The sequence below is a fragment of the Plasmodium fragile genome (assembly GCF_000956335.1).
Source record: "Plasmodium fragile strain nilgiri unplaced genomic scaffold supercont1.8, whole genome shotgun sequence".
NCBI lineage: Eukaryota > Apicomplexa > Aconoidasida > Haemosporida > Plasmodiidae > Plasmodium > Plasmodium fragile.
In genome coordinates this window covers 172687-194046 of record NW_012192588.1, presented here as the reverse complement: position 1 = coordinate 194046, position 21360 = coordinate 172687, and the positions used below count along the sequence as shown (strand labels likewise).

The 21360-nt window shown below is 40.7% G+C and overlaps 5 protein-coding genes across 5 annotated transcripts; 3 read left to right on the top strand and 2 right to left on the bottom strand.

Moving 5' to 3' along the window:
* Positions 1–491: 491 nt before the first annotated feature.
* On the bottom strand, positions 492–2999 carry AK88_00973 (uncharacterized protein; the record flags this gene model as incomplete). The annotated part of the gene is made up of 1 exon (XM_012478615.1): positions 492–2999. One exon carries the CDS (start codon positions 2997–2999, stop codon positions 492–494), a length of 2508 nt encoding a protein of 835 aa, XP_012334038.1.
* Positions 3000–5260: 2261 nt separating this feature from the next.
* On the top strand, positions 5261–8721 carry AK88_00972 (uncharacterized protein; the record flags this gene model as incomplete). The annotated part of the gene is made up of 2 exons (XM_012478614.1): positions 5261–8003; positions 8168–8721. 2 exons carry the CDS (start codon positions 5261–5263, stop codon positions 8719–8721), a joined length of 3297 nt encoding a protein of 1098 aa, XP_012334037.1.
* Positions 8722–10058: 1337 nt separating this feature from the next.
* On the top strand, positions 10059–11063 carry AK88_00971 (uncharacterized protein; the record flags this gene model as incomplete). The annotated part of the gene is made up of 1 exon (XM_012478613.1): positions 10059–11063. One exon carries the CDS (start codon positions 10059–10061, stop codon positions 11061–11063), a length of 1005 nt encoding a protein of 334 aa, XP_012334036.1.
* Positions 11064–12386: 1323 nt separating this feature from the next.
* Positions 12387–16301, top strand: AK88_00970 (uncharacterized protein; the record flags this gene model as incomplete). Its single annotated transcript, XM_012478612.1, has 1 exon — positions 12387–16301. The coding sequence occupies one exon, from the start codon at positions 12387–12389 to the stop codon at positions 16299–16301; it is 3915 nt and encodes a 1304-aa protein (XP_012334035.1).
* Positions 16302–16755: 454 nt separating this feature from the next.
* AK88_00969 (uncharacterized protein) lies at positions 16756–20397 on the bottom strand (the record flags this gene model as incomplete). Its single annotated transcript, XM_012478611.1, has 1 exon — positions 16756–20397. The coding sequence occupies one exon, from the start codon at positions 20395–20397 to the stop codon at positions 16756–16758; it is 3642 nt and encodes a 1213-aa protein (XP_012334034.1).
* Positions 20398–21360: the final 963 nt, after the last annotated feature.

Sequence of the window (21360 nt, the reverse complement as noted above, 5' to 3'; positions counted from 1 at the left end):
TCTTAATACAGCAGAATTTGCTGTCAACCTGTTCGAGGTTATCCCTCCCGTAGGAAAGGAATCCAAAGCGTATGTAAGGCCTACTTTTGCACAGCTTACTACACTTTTCCCGTACTTTCCGAATTTAAAAAAAAAATTTCCAATAATGTAAAACGATCGTGGAATGAAGTAGAAGCGTTTTATGAAGGCGTGGTTAAGCGCAATTGTAGCTTGGAGACAAAAACATGGTTACATATGCAGGACGCACACACACGACTGCGTATATGTACGTGCATGTTGGTAAATACAAATATATGTTTTTCTTTATTTTTAAATGGGGTGAGAAAAAAAAAAAGAAACAAACATTGCTAACCACGTTGGTGTGAATGAAAAGGACGAAAAATTACAAAAAAAAAAATTATAGTAAAATCGGGAGGGAGACACAAATGGGCAGAAGTTGTGCGTAACGGCTGGGGGGTGGGAAAGAAGGAAGGATGTGGTAGGGTCATTTCTCAGACGTAGCTGCGAGCTCCGGATAACTTGCGCTTCCACTTATCTTCGTAGTATCGCAAGGCCGTCGACACGTGTCTGCCGATGAAGCTCTTGAGTTGGTCGTGCGAACCCTCGTCAATGCTCATTTCGGAGGATACATTGCTCTCCTTACGAAGGGCACACATTTGGGGCAATTTAGACTGACTCTTCTTCTTTGTAATTTTTTTTTCTTTTTTTTTTTTTCCCAAATTTATCGACTTCACTCGCGAAATATTTAAATTCTGCTCATATGATGTTGTGCCCTCTTGCAAAAACTGGGATATAGCCTTTTTTATATTATCTATGATATCATCGTACACGACAAAAATGTCCTTCTCCTGTTTGCTCACATGTTTGTCCTTCAAAACAGATTTAATATAAAGCGAAGTGGTGTTTACACAATTTTGCAAAATGGTAAGTATGTCTTTTTTTATGTTACAGTTCTGTTCACTTTCTTTTTCACCATTTGTAGTATTCGCAATGCAGATTTTTTTATTTTTTATATCCTCATCCTTTTCAGTTTTCATGTCCCCCTTTTCTGCGACGTGGTCGTTCGCTACCACTTCAACGTCAGGGTAATCATTTTTTAACTGCCCTCCAAAAAATTCATTTGTTTTTATTATCCTTTTTTTTAAGTGCGTGAGAATAAATTGGACTTCCTCTACAAAATGGTCTACATCGTGGTTTAAAATATTTTCCACCTTTTTGCATAGAATTAAATCAAAGGTGTTTTCCTCCAGGGACTCGTCCTCTTCTACCTTCTGCGTATCATCGTAAGCGTCTCCTGCATCGGAGTGTTTATACGCATCGTTATTAATTTCTACATTGCTTCTTTCCTCGTGTGTGTTTGTTGCCTCCACTTGACTCTTTTGAGCACAACTTGGAAGATTGTCCTTTTGTATTGTTTGCTCCAGGTCCTCCGTTGAAGAGAAGGGTCCTGTGGTTATGTTTTCCAGCCAGTGGGTGGCATCGTACTGGGCCGCATATGAGACGCACGTTTCCGCTTCATCCGTGGCACAATTTTTGATCTGAATATCGTCTTCGTGGGGCAAAGTGTTGGGCTCATTGGACTCATTTGGGTCCTTAGATTCGTTGGGATCGTTAGACCCACTTGGGTCGTTTGACTCATTGGGCTCGTTAGATTCGTTGATCTCGTTAGACTCGTTGATCTCGTTAGACACGTTGAACTTATTGAACTCGTTGGGCTCGTTAGGCTCGTTAGGTTCGTTAGATTCATTGAGATCGTTAGACACGTTGAACTCGTTGGACTCGTGCGACTCGTATGGCTCTTGCTCCTGATCGCCATTTGCACTCGTTTCTTCTGCACCCTTTTCTGAGGCTCTCTTTTTGATGAGCTCGCCTTGGTTGTCTGGCGTGCTTGGTTCGTCGTGATCGCTCCGTTCACTTGGGGACGTATCATCCAGGCGCGTTAAGGACCCGCATAGGGCGGTCTTCCCATGGGGTTCATTATCACATAATGGGTTGTTCAGATGGGTCTCACTGTCACAAACTTCTGTCTTCCCTTGCGTTTCACTCTCTGCGCAGTTCCCCCCTTCTTCTTCTTCTTCTTCACTCGAGCTGCTACACGTACGCCCCGCACCGAGTGTCGCTTCCTGCGGCTTCCTCCACCTAAACGTCCCCGGGCAGCTGTGCGTGACGCCGAAATGCTTGAGCAGGGCACGGCTTTGAAAGGCGTGCATCTGACTACCCTCTCGGGAGCGAACAGATTGCAATAAAAAACTTTGAATTTTTTTACAAATGTAAAAAATCTGATGATCATAATTATTTCTGTCACAAACGAAGTAAGACTTGCCAATAAACTCATGCGAAATTTTCCTGTTGCATATGGTCCACTTTATCTGATTGGCCAACAACAAAACGAAGTAGCCAAACACATATTTATTGTTACTCTTGTCATAACATAACATGTAGCTTTTTTTTTTATAAAACTTTTCTGTGAACTCTTCAAAATTTAATTCAACAAATCCAAATGAAAGAATTTTATATTTGTTGTCTTTAAAATATTTTATATATATTTTTATAATTTGCTTTTCATGTTTTGCAAGCGGCTCGGTAACGAGAAAGGTCAAATATAAATTATCTATTTCCGAGTTGGTGACTTGGATGTCTTTACTTGTGCATGTCGTTTCTTTATATTTTAAATATATGACTATATTTTTATTTTTCATTTTTTCGAACAATTTTTTATTTAATTTTAATTTTTGAAAATATAGTACGTTGACGTAGGAATTTCGAAAGGGGCACCTTCCGCTACTTACTTTCGCATCAATCGCTTCTGTGTTCGGAGGTGTGTGGCTATTCATTTGGCCTCCTCTACAATGTTGCTCTTCCCTCCAACTTTCGTTCCTTGTCTGTCCATTCTTCGAATAGATATTCCGCATAGACCCATTATACCTGTCACTCCACTGCCTGCTAACATGCATGTGCTGTTCTCCCTCGTGATGATACGCGGCGTCATTGTGATACATTTTTGAATATCTTCTCGCTGACTATGCTGAAACGAGTTTGAGTTATATGCCACCATTTAAGCGGTTCAGATGGATTGCCTTTATGGCCTTTGGAGGGAGATATGTTTTCACGATAGGGAGTATTTTGTTCCTTGCTGCTGTGTTATGCTACCAGGAAACACTACGCGTTATTATTTCCTCCCACTTCGTGAGCTATATCGTGGACGCTGACACGCACACACATTGCCGCGCGTACAGATGGGGGATGGACATGAGTTTATTCCCACACAGACGTGGATTCGTGTCGTGAGCAGAGCCTCTCAGGAAAACAAGTGGCCAACTATAATTTGGCATCTATAAGTATACATATATATATGTGTGCACATGTGTGAGGACGTACTGCTATAGCTGCTCCTTGTGTTCTTTCCTAAGAATGTCACTTTTGAGGGGGTCTCAATTGATTGCTACCATGTCTGGGCACAGTGGGGGGTTATGAAGTACCCCAAGGTGGTGGGCTTTGTCCTTCGAACGGATGGCAGAGGACAATTGGACGTTCGCGTTTCGTTGGCATAAATTACAGAGACACGAGGAGGGGGAGAACCACCAGTGTTTAAAGGGGTGAACATATAAATATGTAGCGGAATGAATGAACAGCAGCATAAACGCGTAAATAGCATAAAGGTGTAACCGCGTAACCGCGCAAATGGATTAAAAAAAGAAAAAAAAAATGCAGCAGGAAACATATAAAAAAATTGCCGAGTAATGCACTGCGATATTCACAACTAGCAAAAAACGCCCATCCCCAGGTTGCGCCTAGAAAGAAGGGAAAATGGTAGCAAAAAAAAAAAAAAAAATTGCGCCCGTCAAGATATGTTCACTTACAAGCGTCTGGCAAATAGTGTTGCTACTTGGCGTTTGGAAGCCGTTCGTCTAATGCTAAACAGTTTGTCCTTCGTGCGGCTCCGCTTTATTTATTTCATTAGTTCACTACTTCCTTATTTTTTTATTTTTTGCTCCATTCATCGCTCTCTCTTTTTGCCCGTTTAGCACTGCTTTTAACCAGACTACTAACGTTGGCAACTAGTTGGGGTGAATTATTCTGGCGCGAGTAACGTACGCACACGCATGCGCGTAGTTAAGCACGTGCATATAGGGACACATGTGCCTCTTCGAACAGGCATGCACATGGTGGATTTCTATTTCGGTGCAGACAAAATATTTTCCGCCCTTGTGTGGAACGAAAAATGGCAGTTCATTTAGACTCCTCTTTCCCGTGTTGAATGCTTCTTTTTTTTTTATTTATAATATGGAAAAAAAAAAAAAAAAAAAAGCTATTCTTTGGTAGAGCGAGGACGTATCCCTGTGTGCATGAGCATGCGCAAGAAAATGGCTAAAACGCGTTGTGGGCACTTTTATTTCCATACGTCTCTTTTGCCCCATATGACGAAGCGTTTTTTGCGGACCACTGTGCACGTTGCTTTTGTCTGTTTGTAGTGGCCCCAAATGAGGAAACCCTTGCCCGTGGGGGAAGGTCAACGGGCATGATGTCCTATGGTCCAGGACTTGTAGCCATAACATATATACATACGTACTACATGTGTGCCAATTTCCTAGACGCCAGAGCTCCGTCTGCAGGTCCATCCACCTAATGTCGTGTTTGGGCTCCTTGCGAATGTGCACGCTTAGTTAATGATAAACTATGAGGGCCATTTTTATGTACATTCATCTTGCAGCGCCGTTTTCTTTTTTTTTTTTTTCTTGCGCATTTTTTGTGCATTATTTTTTCCCATGATTTTTAAAGTAGAATTATGTCTCACTGGGGGATCACGCCTTATCACTTCTGCAGGGGCATTACGACGATAAGAGGGAATTTTACACGTGGCGCTTGGCTTCATTGTTAAGTGCCTCGCCTTATAACAAAAAAAAAAAATCTATGGAGGATGTATCGGGAAAATGCGTCATGAAGGGAAGGCAACAGTAGTGGCAAATCGTGCGGTACGTTTTCCTTTTAACATAAAAGTGTTACCGATGAGCGACAAGAAAAAAAAAAAAAAAAAATGAACACAAATGAGGAAATGAAAAATGATAGAATAAATATAATTTTTTTAAGAAGAAATTAACAACACATATAACTCCCCCCATAGTAGAAACTCTAAAACAGTATACTGCTTAGTAATGTACGCCATGAACATATTTATATGTACACAGAATAGCGAGCGCGTTTATCCGAGGGGGACACAATTTTCGAAGACCTGAAATCGAAACTGACGTCAGGAACAAATATGATGAGTGAGAATTTAAACGAAGATCCAGAAAATATAAATGACGCGAACGAACATGGAGATAAATTCACAAACAGAGCAAACAACGTGAGTGAGGTAAACGCCACGGGCACGGAGGAGGCAGGTGAGAAGGATACATCAATTACAGGAGAAAAAGGAAATCCCAAAAAAAGGGGAACAGAAGGAAATGGAGAAGACTCTTTTAGGCCGTCGTCTCCTCCTCATGTGAAGCGGAAAAAGGATTCTGCAGAGTATTCACAACAGGGGGAAAAACAGAGTAAAGGCCTTAGGGAAAACGCAAAGAAGAGGGGGGATGCAGCGGACGTAGGAGAATCAAAGAACAGTGGCAAAAACAAGAATGAAGAGAAAAAAATATTCATCGACAAGAATAATCTTTTCCACGAAATAAACTTGTTGATAAAAAAAAAATTAAAAATTCATGATGCAATAAAAATTGACTTATTTTACAAAGACAATTGCACACAGATAAAGCCCTACGCCATTTTTGACGAGTACAAATATGTTAATATAGAAAATAAAATCAACTTGGAGATTGTAAATTTTTTGAGGAAGAGCTTACAGAGTGAGGAGAGGAAGCAGTTCCTGTCCATACACAGCAGTGTGGTGGAACTTCGAGGAAGCTTCAATGATGAGCTAATAAACCTACCAATAGTTAATCAAATTATTTTGCAGAAAATTAGTAACAATAATTACAAGTACAAATTTAATATCGACACTGAGGTGCTGAACTACATCTATGTCGATCTCTTCAAAATTCATAAAAGTAAATATAAGTTTAAAATTTTGGAAAAGAAATATGAACTGGAGGAGTGGTACTACTACGACACAAGGAAGGATCGACGCAAGGGTGGGGGCACCGCTCAAGTGATTGGAGAAGCAACTGCTGCAGAACAGGAGCCTGTGCAGGAGGACGAAGCGGCGGATCAAAAGCGTGAGGAAAATAAGAACGATGACCAGACACGCCACGAAAGGGCGAGTGAGCAAAGCGATCTGGAGGAAAATAGCACATCGAGCGAATCGAACGAAAGTGATGCATTGATAAATTTATATAACGAGGAAAAGAAGAAGGAGGAGATGCAGTTGCTCAATGGGAAAACGAGAAGGAAGAAGAAAAGGAAGAAGAGGAAAAAAAAAATTGTTGATAAGGATAAGGTGTACATGGAAAAGTTAAAAAAGCTAGTGGAAGAGGACAGCGATAATGAAGCTAATGCCACGTCAAGTGAGCACAACTCTACGGAATCGGATGACTCGTCTAATGACAGAAATCAGATTTTGTATAGGAGGAAAATAATATACTCCAGGGATGGCGATGGGACGGTTATAAGCGCATTTAAGGAGGTCGAAAGTGACACCGTCTGTGTTTATTACCCGAATAGTTCGTACAACCAGTGTCTAAATTTGAGTTCTTTTGAGCCTCTGTTGGGGGGTGTCCCCTCCACCGAAGTACCTGTACCCGATGGTACAAATCGGCCGAGCGTACAGCGCCGTACGTACGACATATATCAGCACAAAAATGGGCAAAGGGTCGTGGGAGTCAGCGCTGGGAGCAACGCGGGCGAACCGCCCAACCTGCAGGCTCTGCATGAAGAGAATATCAGAATACAAAAAAGATACGTGAGGGACATCTCGATTTACAATTTCTGCTGCGACGACAAGTACAAGGGATGCAGTCTATTTCTACATGTGGCAAAAAATAAAAAATTGAAAAATGTGAACATAGACTACAACATTGATTACTCCGATTTTTCCAGTAATTTGGATATCATCAAAATGTACGAAGTGAAGGGCGAGGCCAGTGCGAGTGCCAAGGGTGTGGAGAATAGGAGAAAAGATGTGGGGAAGCTGTTCGAGCTTGAGAAGGACTGGAAGGTGAACGTGGATATGTACATCGACATTGAGCGGGTTGTGCGCGAGTTCAGAAAAGGGGAAGAGGGGAGCAACATTGGCCAGGTTAGCGGCGTGAGCGGCGGCGATGATGGAGATGGAGACGGAAACGAAGACGGATGTGGCGATGGCCGCGAAAAACTAGACCAACGCGAAGGACGCTCGAACAAGCTGGACTACGTGATATACAACTTTTACAAAAACTTCGAGTGCCTAATCAACTTGTTAAACAAGCTGAAGAACAACACCACCAAGTTCGATTACTTCTACCCCAAGATGATAGGAGACGTGAATGAGGAAATCAGGAAGCACTACGACAAAAAAAAAGTCATTCTGTTGAAAAAGTCCAACATCAAATATATCCGTATCTTCAATAATGAGGTGAAGAGATTAATGATCCTGTTCTTTGTTCCATATGGCTCCAAAATTTTGGACCTTGCATGCGGCCATGGACAGGATATGCTCAAATACAACACGGTGAAAAATAAGGTCTATGTTGGGCTGGACATCTCCAAGAAGGAAATTGAGTTGGCCAAGGAACGCTTAAGTCAGAATGATGTAAAAGGCTTATGTAATCATGACAACTTTTTATTTCTGCAAGGGGATATTTTAAATAATAAATTTTTTCGAAAATGGAAAAATAAAAATATCACGTTTGACATAATTTCTATAAATTTGGCCATGCATTACGTGGTGTACAATGAGAAGTCTTCTAAAAAATTTTTTAAAATCATAGAAAATTTTTTGGAGAGTGAAGGCTTACTTTTGGCGACCACCATTTCGACCATCACGCTGGCTGACTTTTTGATGAAGCGCTCAGTCACGGAGGTGGTTAGCGGTTAGTGCACGCAGGTGGTACAGCAGCCACACATTGCTTCACAGGCAGGCACTGCTGCGCGGTACACACTGTTTCAAACAGACGCATTGCTGCGCGGCACACATTGCTTCACACCGAGGCATTACCGCCCAATCTCATGTTTCCATTCATCCCACCCCCTGCAGACTCCATTACGCTGACGCTGGCAAACGACTTGTTCACGATCCGGTTCGACCAGGAAAATCTTCTCAAGATTTTTAAGAATAAAATGTGTCTGGACGAATTCATAGAATTCGTCAATAGCAACAGCACAGTGTCTCAGGTGAAGTACGACTACTTCCACAATTTGATAAAAAACGCCCTGGAGAACACGTTAGGGATTAAGTATTATTTTTACCTGTACGATACAATTGACGCGAACGAGTTTGTCATTCCTCAGAAATATTTAAAACATAAGTTACAAGAACTGAACATGGTTGAGCTATTCAACAACAGCGCCATCATGTTTCTTCATTACATCACCAACAACTTGGAGACATATGAGAAGTACCAAAATATAAATTACTTTAACCTAATCAATAAAACAATAAATAAGTACATTTTTGACGATATTAAAATGCGCATTAATAAAATTCATGGGTATAATAGGGACTCCCAAATTTATTTTGACATTTGTTCTTTGTACCACGTGTATGTTTATAAGAAGAATTTCGATGCGTCCATATTGGGAGTGGTGTAACAGTGGTTTAGTGATGGCCCCTTTGTTGGGCCCTTTTTTGTGGTCCCTTTTGGTGGGGCCTTTTTCCGTTGACCCTTCTTTAATGGACTTCTATTTATTTTTTTTTTTTGTTTTTTGTTGTGTCCAAAAGAATATGAACCCGTGGGGCTCATTTTTTCTTTTCCCAAAGGGGTGTGGAGCGTTACCGAAGTCGTTCTCCCTGGGGAGTTCGTTCGGTTTAGGGTTCAGTCCAGCGTTTCCCAAAGTAGCCTACACGAAGCCTACTGCCCCAATAATCTTACTCCGTTTATGAGTCCACTGCCGCTTCTTGCCAAATTTTACAATTCTTCGTGTGCCGCTTCAGCGCATGAACATTCCACCCCTCTTTTTTGAAAAACTCCTTTTTAATTAGTAAAGTGTTGTAAATGCTCCGTTTGGTAGCCAATGGGAAAAAGGTGGGACACACCATCGCAAACGTTTGGGGTGTACCTTTTCCCTTGTGCAGGGCAACGGTGGAAATGCAAAATGGCACAAAGTGTTCGAACATATATGGATGGGTATATATTATGTACCTCTAGGAATGTAAACGAAAATGACAAACGGGTGTGAACAACAGTTTGGTGGGGGTGCCAGGTGGGACGCTGCAAAGTCTCGCATACGATGACAGGGGAAAAAATGACCGCCCCGTTTGTTAATCTCTTTATATAGTGCTCAACGGTTCAATATAACATAATATACAGTAAAATATAGTAAAATGAAAATAAAAATGAAGATAAAAATGCCTCCCTTTTCGTACTAGAGGGGCCGTTTCACACTCCTTGCGTCCCGCCTAATGGCTCCTTTTATAAACCAATTTAAGCGGTCAAAAGGTGCGTCGAGGTAGATTCGCCAGTTCGCCTTGTGGAAAGGGAGAATTTGCCACTGGAAAAAAAAAAAGGCTGAAAAGAGGTAAACACTGAAGTGGGCTGAATAACAGGAAGGTGCTGAATTGAGGACCCAGCCGAACCTGAAACATACATGGTGAGTGATCCTCGCGCAGGAAACACTTACAAGGTATTGAAAAGAAGAGGGTGCAGATAAGTTGAACAAAAATGCTTTTTTCCATGCTTCCCCTTCCCGGATCACCCCCTTTCGAACACAAACAAATCGACATGATAGGAATTTGAAGCGTGCCCTGATATGAAGAACTGAAGAACGGTACGCTGTGCAGGCGCTTGTGCACACATCGCCGTCATGCAGACCGCCTCCCCACAGATGACCCGCTAACCACACAAACCCCAGGATATCGAGCGATGCACAGCCCCAACTGGAGCACATAAAAGAACAACAAAAAAAGAAAGTAGAGGTATGGGGAAAATATGAATGTATATGAAAACTTAACATTTCTGCTCGCCCTTGTAGCCATGTCCATTACTGTTAACTGCAAACGCATCGCAAGTGTTGGGAGATCCCTTTTTTTGTGCAAAAATGTCAAACGGGTTAGCAAGAATAGTTTAAGCTCTTACATCAAAAAGGATGTAGAGAATTATTCCAAGTATTTTAAAAACTCCTGTTCACTGATACTGTCTTCTGGGACGGGGGGGACAGAGGCATGTGACTTCTGCAGCATGCTGTACAATATGTACATGAAGTACTTGTCCAAATTGAAAAACAAGAAAAATATTAAATACGAAGTGATTGATTTAAGCAAAAATGAAGTGGGGATAAAAAAAGTAGAAATAAAAATCGATGGAGAATATAGCTTTTACAATTTCGTATCAGAGAAGGGGATTCACAGGATGGTTCGCAACTCCCCATTCAATGCGCAAAATAAAAAAATGACGTCCTTCGTAAAAGTCGATGTGATCCCTACGCTAAGTTACAACGACACCAACGTCATCAACTTTTTAAACATTGCAGAAAATAGTTCGACCCCCGTCAAAAAAACCCTGAACAGTCGAAATATCAATGTGAATGAAATTCCACTGAACAAAAGCGATTTAGTTATTCAGACCATGCGGTCAGGAGGAAAGGGAGGACAAAATGTGAACAAAGTCGAGACAGCTGTGCGGATCTTGCATAAACCAACAAACATTTCGGTGAAGGTATCAAGTGAGAGATCACAGATTCTTAACAAACGAATTGCATTAAAAACGATATATGAAAAGCTCCTGTACTTACAACTGGAAGCTTTGAAGAACAAAAAATATGAGTTCTCAAATAAAAGCTTAACGCACTTTGGGGAACAAATTAGGAATTATATTTTGTATGGAAATAAAATGATAAAGGACACACGGACGAATGTCTTCTCGACCGATGTCGATAGGGTTTTGTCTCAGGGTGAAATTGAGTTGTTTGTAGATGCTTATAAGAAGTCTCTTTGAAAGGGGGACATTCGCGTGTGTGGATGGACGGAACCTTACTTGGGCTTACTTCACAGCGAGGAACGAATCGTTTGGAAAAAACACTTTCGCCAACGGCAGGGAAGCAAACGTGGGAAGGAAGCAGGGATATGTGAACACCCCCATGGGCACATGCAGTAAAGAGGAGGACCTATTCCCGAGTTGCTGGGCAGAATGAAAGTTCCTGTCCAAATTTAAGGGCTTCCCCCTCTGAGCACTTAATGTATAACAACAGAAGACCTCTTGCTTGTTCTCCCTGTTGGTTAGCTATAGTGTACAATACGGCAAACAAATCGAGAGAAACATTTTTCTAATTGAGGACATGTGCGTGTGGAAGGGAAAAGAGCAGAATCTCCAAAATGGAAAATAAAAAAAATGGGTGTAAAAGGAGGGGAAAAACAACAATGGCTAATATTTATGTGCACCGTTGGACGTACACCTTTCTCCTCCCTCTTTTTTTTCCCTTTTTTCCGTTTTTCCCCCTTCCCTTGCCGCATTTTATTCTATTTTCCGTGTTCATTTTCCCTTCTCCTGCGACGCATGCGAAGTGGTCACCTACACCCTGTGCGATATGCAGTGTAAAATGAGCAAAGAACAGTTAACAGGGGAAGAGGAGAAAAACGTCCATTCGCCCTGTTCATTTTCCACGTTTGCTTCCCCCCGTTGGAGCAATTTTTTCCGATCGTCAATTTCGGCGCTTTGCTAATGCTGCAGAAAATTGTCATATGTGTATGTATATATATGCATATACATTTATATATATGTATATTTTTTTTTTTTTTTTGTTTTTTTTTTTCTTCACCCCATTTAAACTGTTTTTAAAAATAAATGAACGTCCTCCAATTTTACACAGAATAAATGTTCCATTAGTTGAGCAGTTTTACACATGCCTGTGGAAATTTTTCATCCTCTTGGACTGCCGCAACAGTAAAGTTCGCGAGCAGCAGTGTGTGGTTAAAACGTGTTGGTCAAATAAGTTGGCACATGGGGGAGGCGTAACGGAGCGAATTATCCTAAGGAGGTTTTTTCCTGTGGTCACTGGCCCTCTGCTCCTGCGTTTATCTGGCGCGAGCGCATATGTGCACGCACTAATGGGTGTATTATGAAAAGTATGACTGTACACCCACTGGAACAAAATTTTCTTCAATCCCCACTTTAAGAGCCAAAGCACTCCACGGTGTAGAGGTTGTGTATAGGTACAATTTTCCCCCCCACACCCCCACACACATCTCTGTTTGATTACACTTGGGTTTATTTACCATTCCGATTTGTTCACTTCCACAAGAATACAATGAAAACAACAAAATGCAGAAGCTTCTGAGCAAATGCTTAAGTGGCAGGAACTCGGACGATGGAGGCATCACGGAGGAAGGACTTTTACAAACATGTAAAATTGCAATAGGCTTGGGAAACAATAAAGATGAGGTAAACTGTATGAACATTGAACACGTTGACAATGACTTTTTGTGTGGGTTTGAACATTACGCGAAGAAGAATTCCACAGAAGCCATACGAATAAGTGGACGGAATGCAAACACAGGATCATATATGTCAAACTTGAATGAGTACTGTGAGAACCATTTTAATAAAATGTTTAATATAGAGTATGTAGATTATCCGTTATCCTTTTACCAAGTCATATTTTTAAACTTCTTCAGTTCATTCACGGAAAAGGAAGGGAGAAAAAAGAAGGAAAAAATGTCGTGGGAAGATAACATATATGTAATGAACAGATTTTATCACAAAATGAAAACGCAAAAGTACATCCTGCTTCATAAAGCTAATTCAATTCCTCATAAGAAGAAAAAAAAAAAAAATGTGAATTACCAAAATGGGGATGCATTCCTGTGTAGTGACAACATGATCGCCATAGCGGATGGAGTTTCTTCCATTAAAAACAGTGGAATAAATGTAGGGAATTTTTCAAAGGAGCTTTTGAAAAAGTGCTTAAATTTGTATCTACATAGGTGTGTCAATAGTGCACTATTTGAGGAACAAAATCGGGTCGTGTTTGACCACTACAGCATCAAACACAAAGAAGAGGAAGTGCTCAAGCCAATTGTATGTAGAAGCGCGTGCTCGTCTAACTTTTTGGGAGCCTCCACACTATTGCTTTCATCTGTGGAAAATGAAAAGCTACACATTTGCACAGTTGGAGATTGCCAAATGTTGATACTACGATTTAGAAAAAATTGTCTTCCAGATAAACGCATCCGAGCGGTGCACAGTAATATGGGAGACAATGAACATTTGGGAAATTCATCCAAACGAGAGAGTGCTCTCGAGGACACGCTGCCAGATGGTACTTATGCAGATATGTGTAATGGCGTCCCCGATGAGGAGACTTATGGGGACCCATTGGATGAGACTGAGCAGGGTTTTAAATCGATGAGGTATAACTCGCCAAAAAACCCCGCTCTTAGTACGCCTCATGTGAATAGTAGCAAAAACGTTCCTCTTGACCACACTGCTCAGGGGAGCAAATTCAAGCTAAAAGAGCTGTATGCACAGAGGAAGGAGCTTTACAAAAAAGACCTCCTTAGAGAGGTAAGCGGTGGTAAAGCTGCGCCGCACGATTTGAAGTCTGTCACATTATGCATGGAGGATGAGGTAACTGCAGATGTGTGTAACGAGTTTGAAGCGTATTTGGCTGGTAGAAATTACAAAATAGGCAATTTAAGCTTTATTGTGAAGGAGGAAGAGGCCTGTCCCAATGGAGCTACACCCTCTGACACGATTAGAGGAAGCCATTCTAATACGAAGACGGGGTGTGTGTCAGGCCAGAAATATTCTCAAACCACCGAGAGTGACTGTTACGAAAATGAAAACCATCCTCTTGCGACAGTGAGCACCATGGATGAAAGTGGGCATAGAAATCTGTTGCGTTTTTTTGACTTGGATAGGACGGATATTTCGGCCATTGAGAAGGGGAAGGATTATCAAGGGGGCGTTGAGGAAAGACCCACTGAGGAGAATAACTACGTCGAAGTAGTAACCACCATGAACAGAAGCTGGAGTGAAGAAAATAGCCAAAAGCGCGCCCATGGTAACCATTTTAATAACTACCGATTTAGGTGCTTTGACGCGGATAAGAAGCACTTTGATATAATTTACAAGTCGAAAGTGCAGCAACATTATTTTAACTGTCCCTTCCAAATAACGTTCATGCCTTCTACTCTGGGAGGCCGCTTGGAGAGGAAAGCGTCTAATGGCGGAGGGAGAATGGTAGGCACGCGAGTACCACACCCAAATAAGTTGGAAGACGGCAGTAGGGTTAAAATGAGCACATATAACGATATCATATCAAAGTGCATCGGGTACTGCGAATACGCTACCACTGATGTAAAAAATAATGACATCATTATAAGTGGCAGTGATGGACTGTTTGACAATTTGTACGACGATGACATAATGGAAATTTTGTTTAATAATTTTTACACAGTTATGTGCAACGAATTTGTTCAACTAAAAGAAGTCTACAACTTTTATGATAAGTGTAGCAGTGTATTAAGTAAGGTGAAGAATACCATTAAGGGAGACTGGCACAAAGGGGAAAATCTGGAACGCATATTTTCTGGTGCGATAAATGAGTCCTCCGATGTGGATATTAATACGGACCACGGGGAGGAGCTCAAATGGAAAGGTGGTAAACACAATTCGGTGGGTGGTGAGTCACCCGCTACTCACCATTCTGAGGAGGACCGCCATGCAAATGTTTGTGTTGGGGAGGGGAATATTAAAGGCAAGAAGATAATGAAGGGGAGGGTGCACAAGTCGGAGGTCATCCCAGATGGGAAAGAAAAAGCAGATGATGAAATAGATGGAATGGGTGAAAATGTGGATGTGTTATCAGGAAATATAAACTCCTTCGATTACACACATGGAAGACGAAATAAGGAAAACGCCAGTGAGAACAACTGGGATGAACAAAGGAACAAAGAGAAGGAACGAAGTTACTTCTTCAGCAAAAAGTATAAGAGCAACATAAGTACGGCTATGCTTCGGTTGAAATTTCCTTCTAAAATAAAGAGCATGTTTTCGATGAAGACAAAGGGAGGGAAAAGTGGAAAGGGAATAGCGAAAGGCGAAATGGGCGCACCAGAACGAGGCAAAGACGTACTAAAGGCGGACAAAAATCGAAACGAAGGGCAACACCATAATACGGTGCCAGAAGGAAATTTGCATGAAGCTAAAATGGGTGCTTATAATGTCTTTGTCCAGAAGAACAAACATGATTATGGCGAAGACAACAACAGTTATTCTAGACATTCCGGGGAGTCATTAAATGAGATTGACCTCAATATTGGGGCGTCTTTAAAAAAGGGTGACCATTTGGGGAGTCCCTCTGCAAGTGATGCATATTCAGATGACCTCAAGTTGGACGTGGACGGTAACTCCAGAGATGTCTGCAATTCCAATGTGCATCGCAAAACACATGGACTCAAAGGGGTAGGCAATTGTGCTAACGGTCAGGGCGAAGATTACGGGTTTACCAACGAGCCGACTGATTGTCCGGAAAATGTACGCCATAGGGGGGCGCGCCAAAGAACAACGGACATAATCACAGACGATCAGGTAAGCCTATTGAGGAGGGAAAAAACGCACGACACGGATAAATGCATAACACAGCAGAGTACACTGCTTGATCATTCAGAGCACGATAGCTATCGTACGAGTGGTATAAAAAGGGAAGGAGAAAAGAAAAAAAAAAAAATTATTGTGCAAGGCAAAATAAACTGTGGCACTTTTGCATATGAACCAACCGATTTTGTCCTCTTCGACGAAAGTAACAGCATTTACTTAAACACGAAGAAGGCGTGCGATGAAATTATGCAGCTCTCCAACATTTTAGCCAACCAAGAGGTGAACAAAACTTTGCTAAGTAAAAGAAGGAAGAAATACAACGCGCAGAGTGCAAATATGAATGGTAAAGGAAAAGAAAGCGGTACCGGCAATGCACACATGTATGATGCCTTGGGCAAAATTAAAAACGATAAATATCGTTCCAGGAAGGGTCCTCCAACCATCTATGAAAAGGAAACGCACTTGTTTGATAAAGTAAACTACGATGATATACAATCAAATAAGTCCAGTGATAAAATAATTTTAACCCCCATATCCGAGTTCATCTTTGATAAGTACAAAAAATACTTTAACATGGGGAAGCCGGACGATATAACTGTCGTACTTTCCGTGGTTAAGGAGAACAAGTACAGTTAACAGAAAAAAAAAAAAAAAAAAAAGACATTTACTTTTTTTTCCAACACATTTGTTTGTGTAACTTTTTATCCCTTCTGGTTTTGTCTGGTACGTTGCATTTTCCTGTTTTTGTGTTTTTTTTTTTTTTCAATTCGGTATGTACAGCACGCGAAAAAATACACTTTTTAAAATGTGGCATATTCGCAAATCTGAGCAAGGGCGTGGCGACATGCACCCTCATGCGTCCACATTCCTGCACACACAATTACGTTTGTGCAAAATGAAGACGGCTGAGCAGGGGAGTTATGTCAACAAAAAAAGGTTATAACACGTAAAAAAGGGAATAGCGAAAAAGGAGGAAAGCAGACATGTGTTCATCAAACGTTGCGGGTTGCATTCCAACAAATAAAAAAAAAAAAAAATGGGCGCCATGAATGGGGCAGGATAAGCAACACGCTTCCCACATGAAGATGAATCAAACGTCGTCCAAATACAAATAATTGAGTGAGGCGAAGAAGGGGTAATAATAATTTTCGTGTGTCAAAATGCTTTGAAAAATTGTGTTATAAAATGTTAGCACACTCAAATGGTTGGCAATGTTGGAGGCCTTTCTAGGTGAACCCCCTTTGGGACATCCCCAATTCTCTATCTTGATGTGAAAGGGCGTATCTGCAAAGCTAGTGTCTCCCTTTTTAAAATCGTACTTGCGTTCAAAATCTAAGTAGTAGTTATTCTCTGGTGATAATTTCATAATTAAGTATCTGTGAATAAGCGAATACCTTTTCTGGTAGAGGACGTATGGGTCAAAGGGACCTTCCCTTCTTTTTGGTTTTAATTCCCACGTCCTTTTAAGAAAACTATTTACGAACATTTCAATGTGCTTCTCAAAGTGCACCAAAAGGAGGAATAACAAATGATCAATTTTTTTATATTCTGTGTGGGTACCTTTTACACATTGGTTTATGCCCAAGTGCTTTATGATGTAGAAGGAGAAAAAGGAAATAAAGTAGCTGTCTAGATATTTATATATCAGCACTTTTCGGAAAGGGAAATTTTCATCTCCCTTATTTATATTTATCTGCATTAACGATGTGTACCTTTCATTGTGGTAGCTCTTCGCATCTATGTTTTTTCCTCTTACGTAATTCTCTATCTCTTTATAACACATTTTGCTTCTCCAAATGGGGACCTTTTCTTCACTCCTAATTTTAATTTTATACAAATTGTTCAATATTGTTCTTTCTCTTTTTAATGACGGCATATGGTAAACTTCGTCTTGTTGCGCCTCCACGTGGGTATCTCCCTGCGGCTTGAAAATACTCGCCCGCATCTTCGTGCCGTTGGCCTCGCTATGTGACTTTTGCGTGCAGTGCGACTCATCCGTGTAGAGTGAACCACACACAGGAGGCACACTGTTGACTGCTGGTATGTCACTATACGAGATCGCTTCTCCCCCCGGTGCCATGCCGCAGGAACCTACGGCTTGTGCAATATCACGGTGGTGACGCAGGAGGGGGTTCCTCATTTTGAACCTCCTCGTTATGGCGTGGTTAAAGAGGGTGTAGGACGTGACTATGGGGCCCCGTTTGTGCACCCCCCTGTCCTTCGAATAGTTGTAAAAGTATGCAGCGTAGTTCACTGTGCGTAGTGAAGAATCACCACGGGCTGACTCCTTCTGGCTCAGCATTTTCTGCGTTCCGTTGCCTAACTGGATAGACTTCCGCGCACGTGCTGACTTCCCCGTCTTCACCTTAGGCAGAATTTCTGAGTGATACAGCTTGCACAACACGGAGAGGGATATCATTGAAAGGGTCCAAATGAGAACCTGGTTGAGTACTTTCTCCAGCAGGGACTCCTCCACCCTGTGCAGGTAAATTCGCAATGCGTTGTCATCACACGGGTGGAACATGTTTACTCTCTGTTCTACATTCTTGTGGTTGGTTTGGAAGTTTTGGTTTATTAACACCTCCTTCTTTTTTACTAAGAGTAGAATCATATTGTTGTAAAAAAAGAAAGAGAGTGCAATGGAGATTTTCACAAAGAGTTGTATTTTATTATGAGAACGATTTTCCAGATCGGCAAAATGATTGACGAAAAAAGACAACAGGACGAATAAGTTTCTGAAAAAATCGTTTACAATAAAATGATCTTTTTTTTTGCCCTTTGGGGGTCCGCTCTTTTCGCAACACCGTTGTGTCTCCGATTTTTTCCTTTCTTCTTTACAAAAGTAATTTTTCACCTTATTTATGTAGAGCTTCTTAAAAGGGGTCTTTCCATTTTTGTGCAAAAAAATATCTACGTACATTTGTATGAGGAAGTGGTCAATGTGGAAGAATAAGCAAGCGTCTACGAAATGTCTTAAATATTTTGCAAATTTTTTTTTTTTTAAAAATGTATTCTCCTCCCTGACTAATGTCGAGCTGATTTTTCCTCCATCCCCTAAATTGATTGTATCAAAAATGTTCAAAGTTGTTCTTGGGTTTTCCAAAAGTGTATTCACCCCGCTTGGTACTACGTTGATACATTTGCAGTTTTCACATTGCTGGTCGGGGATTATTCCCCCTCTTGAATTCTTATTTGAATGTGTACTTTCCTTTCCCTTTTTTAATTGTCTTTTGTTTACCAAAATATACCCGTTGGCCTCAGATTCCTTGGACATTGTTAAGCAGTACAAATCTTTAATATCTACTGCGAACGAAAAGGGGTCATGTATTCTCTTCAACACGATAATTTTGTTGTCCTTCTTTTTGCATCTCTTTCCTTTCACTATGCCAATGTGAAAAAGTAAATATTTTTCAATTTTCTTTTTCATTTCATATGTATCGAAATGATCTACCCGTTCATCCATTTTTTTACTACACTGTGTTGCGCCTTTTTTTTTGGTGCTCTCACGGGAGAGGTACTTTTTTATGTCTCTCCTTTTTGTCATGCATGTGTTCACAGGCGTGGCTTCAATTGCATGAGGCGTAGACGCTTCACATTGTTTGTACCCCCCTGGATGATGCCTCCCCAATAACTCATTTTTCTGATTCATCATAATTTGAAACAAAATTTTATGAGAATTTTTTATCTTTATAAATGGCATAACGTGCTCAAAGTTGAGAAAGGCAAAATCAACGTGGTAGACATTTTTTATTAAAAAGAGGATGTCCGATATGTTGTAAATCCTGAACTTTAAGTCGTCAATTTCTTGTGCATATTTTTTGTTATGAATATTTTTATTATTGTATAATCCGACATAGTAAAATTTCTTTGTTAGAAATATGGAGTAAAAAAGTAGCAGTATATGTCCAAAATGTATCTTGTCGAAGGTTCCTGCGAAGAGGCCTATATCGCTTGTGTGCAAGTTTTTTCCTATGGCCCTTTTTATTTTGTCCTTTTCTATTTTTATATTTTTTCTCCTGTGCATTTTTGTTCTAGTGGCACTTTTGCGCTGGGTTTTTTTTGCATTGGGGTGTGTTTCGGCCACTGACGGATTTTTCCCCCTCCGTGTGGCCATTTTTACAACGTCCTGACCGTACATCCTTTCATAGGGGAGGGTTAAGGCCCTATTGGGACCGTTCATCACGACGACGGGACAGTAGAACCGTCTCAATCGTCGCGCATCTTTCCTGGACAGGAACTGCTCATAATAATTCATAAAGCAAAAGTTCTGGTGATAAACAAAGGTGTAGAGCTTGTGTAAATCTGACACGGGTAAAACTACACGAACGCATGATTCTAACGTCTCATCGTAAATCTTTTCCACAATATACTTTAAATAGTAAAAGGTGGACAGTTTAAGTATACATTTCGAGCTAATAAATTTGACAAATAGGTAGATATTTTTAACTCTCCTTTTTATTTTAATAATAAAATTAATTAGCCATTTTATGCTTAGCTGAAACCTTTTGAAAAGCTTATTCTCTGTGGCTCGTCTTACGTTTGCGCTGTTATTAACTAGGCTGAGGTTGCAATTTTGGAAGGGCTTATAAAAATACGCGGTAACATTGAAATTGTGCAAATTCTTCTTTTTTTCGTGCCAGTCGACTCTCCTTCCGCGCCTTTTTGTGTAGATAACAAAGTTGTAATCTTCAAATATTAGGAACCCATTTTCGTATGATGTGTTTTTCCCCATTTTGGCTGAACAAATGTGAGCACATACCCATGCTCATATGATGGTATGCATAGGTAAACACTTTTAAGGGGGTGGGGTAAACTGCGCAGTCTTATTTTTGAGATGAGCTAACATGTACTTATGTGCTGATGTGCTCATGTACTTACATATATATCTCATACATAGGGCAGGAGTTGAGTGGAAGGCTTTTTCTATACACGCAATTCTTCACGACAGGTCCATGAGCATCCCCTATTCTTAATTGTTTTTGTTGAGTGCCTTCTTTTAAAGTGATAGAGTTTTGCGCATAACTTTGTTTGTCGTCATTCTGCGCCAATTTTTTTGAGTAACACTTTAAACTTTAAGCGCAATTTTGATTATAATATTGAGTACATTTTTTGGCGCAATTATTATTTTTCTTTATCTTTATCTTTTTTTGTTTTTTTTTTTTTTGAAAGAATACACGTTGAAGGTTAGAAGATAAACAAAGCGGAATCGGATGGAGGGTGAGAGGGGGGGTAAACATTACGCTAGCGTACATCATACTCTGCAGCAACAGTGTAAGAAATTATTCACAAATTGGTGGACACATCTATGAGTGTCATACATAAATATGTTCATCCTACGAGTCACACACGCGGCTATACTCTACTGCTTGTTTACACGTTTTTTTTTTTTTTTTTTTTGCAGTAGGATCAACTCTTTGGGGGTGAGTGAAAAAGAAATATGCCTATCGAGGCATGCTCTAAAATGTACAACACGTGCGTACAACTCCTTATCCCTCAGGTTAACGCTTTTCTTATTTGAACATAACCTCCGCGGTGCGTAATTGAGTAGTAATCTGCGCCAACATGTGTTTGCTAGAATGTAGAGGTGACACACGCACACTGAAATGGTGTGCGGCGAGGGGGGAAAATCAAACATTGGCATTTTTTTTGCATTTTTTCTAGTTCGCATGGCGTAATAAAGAAAAAAAAAAATGCA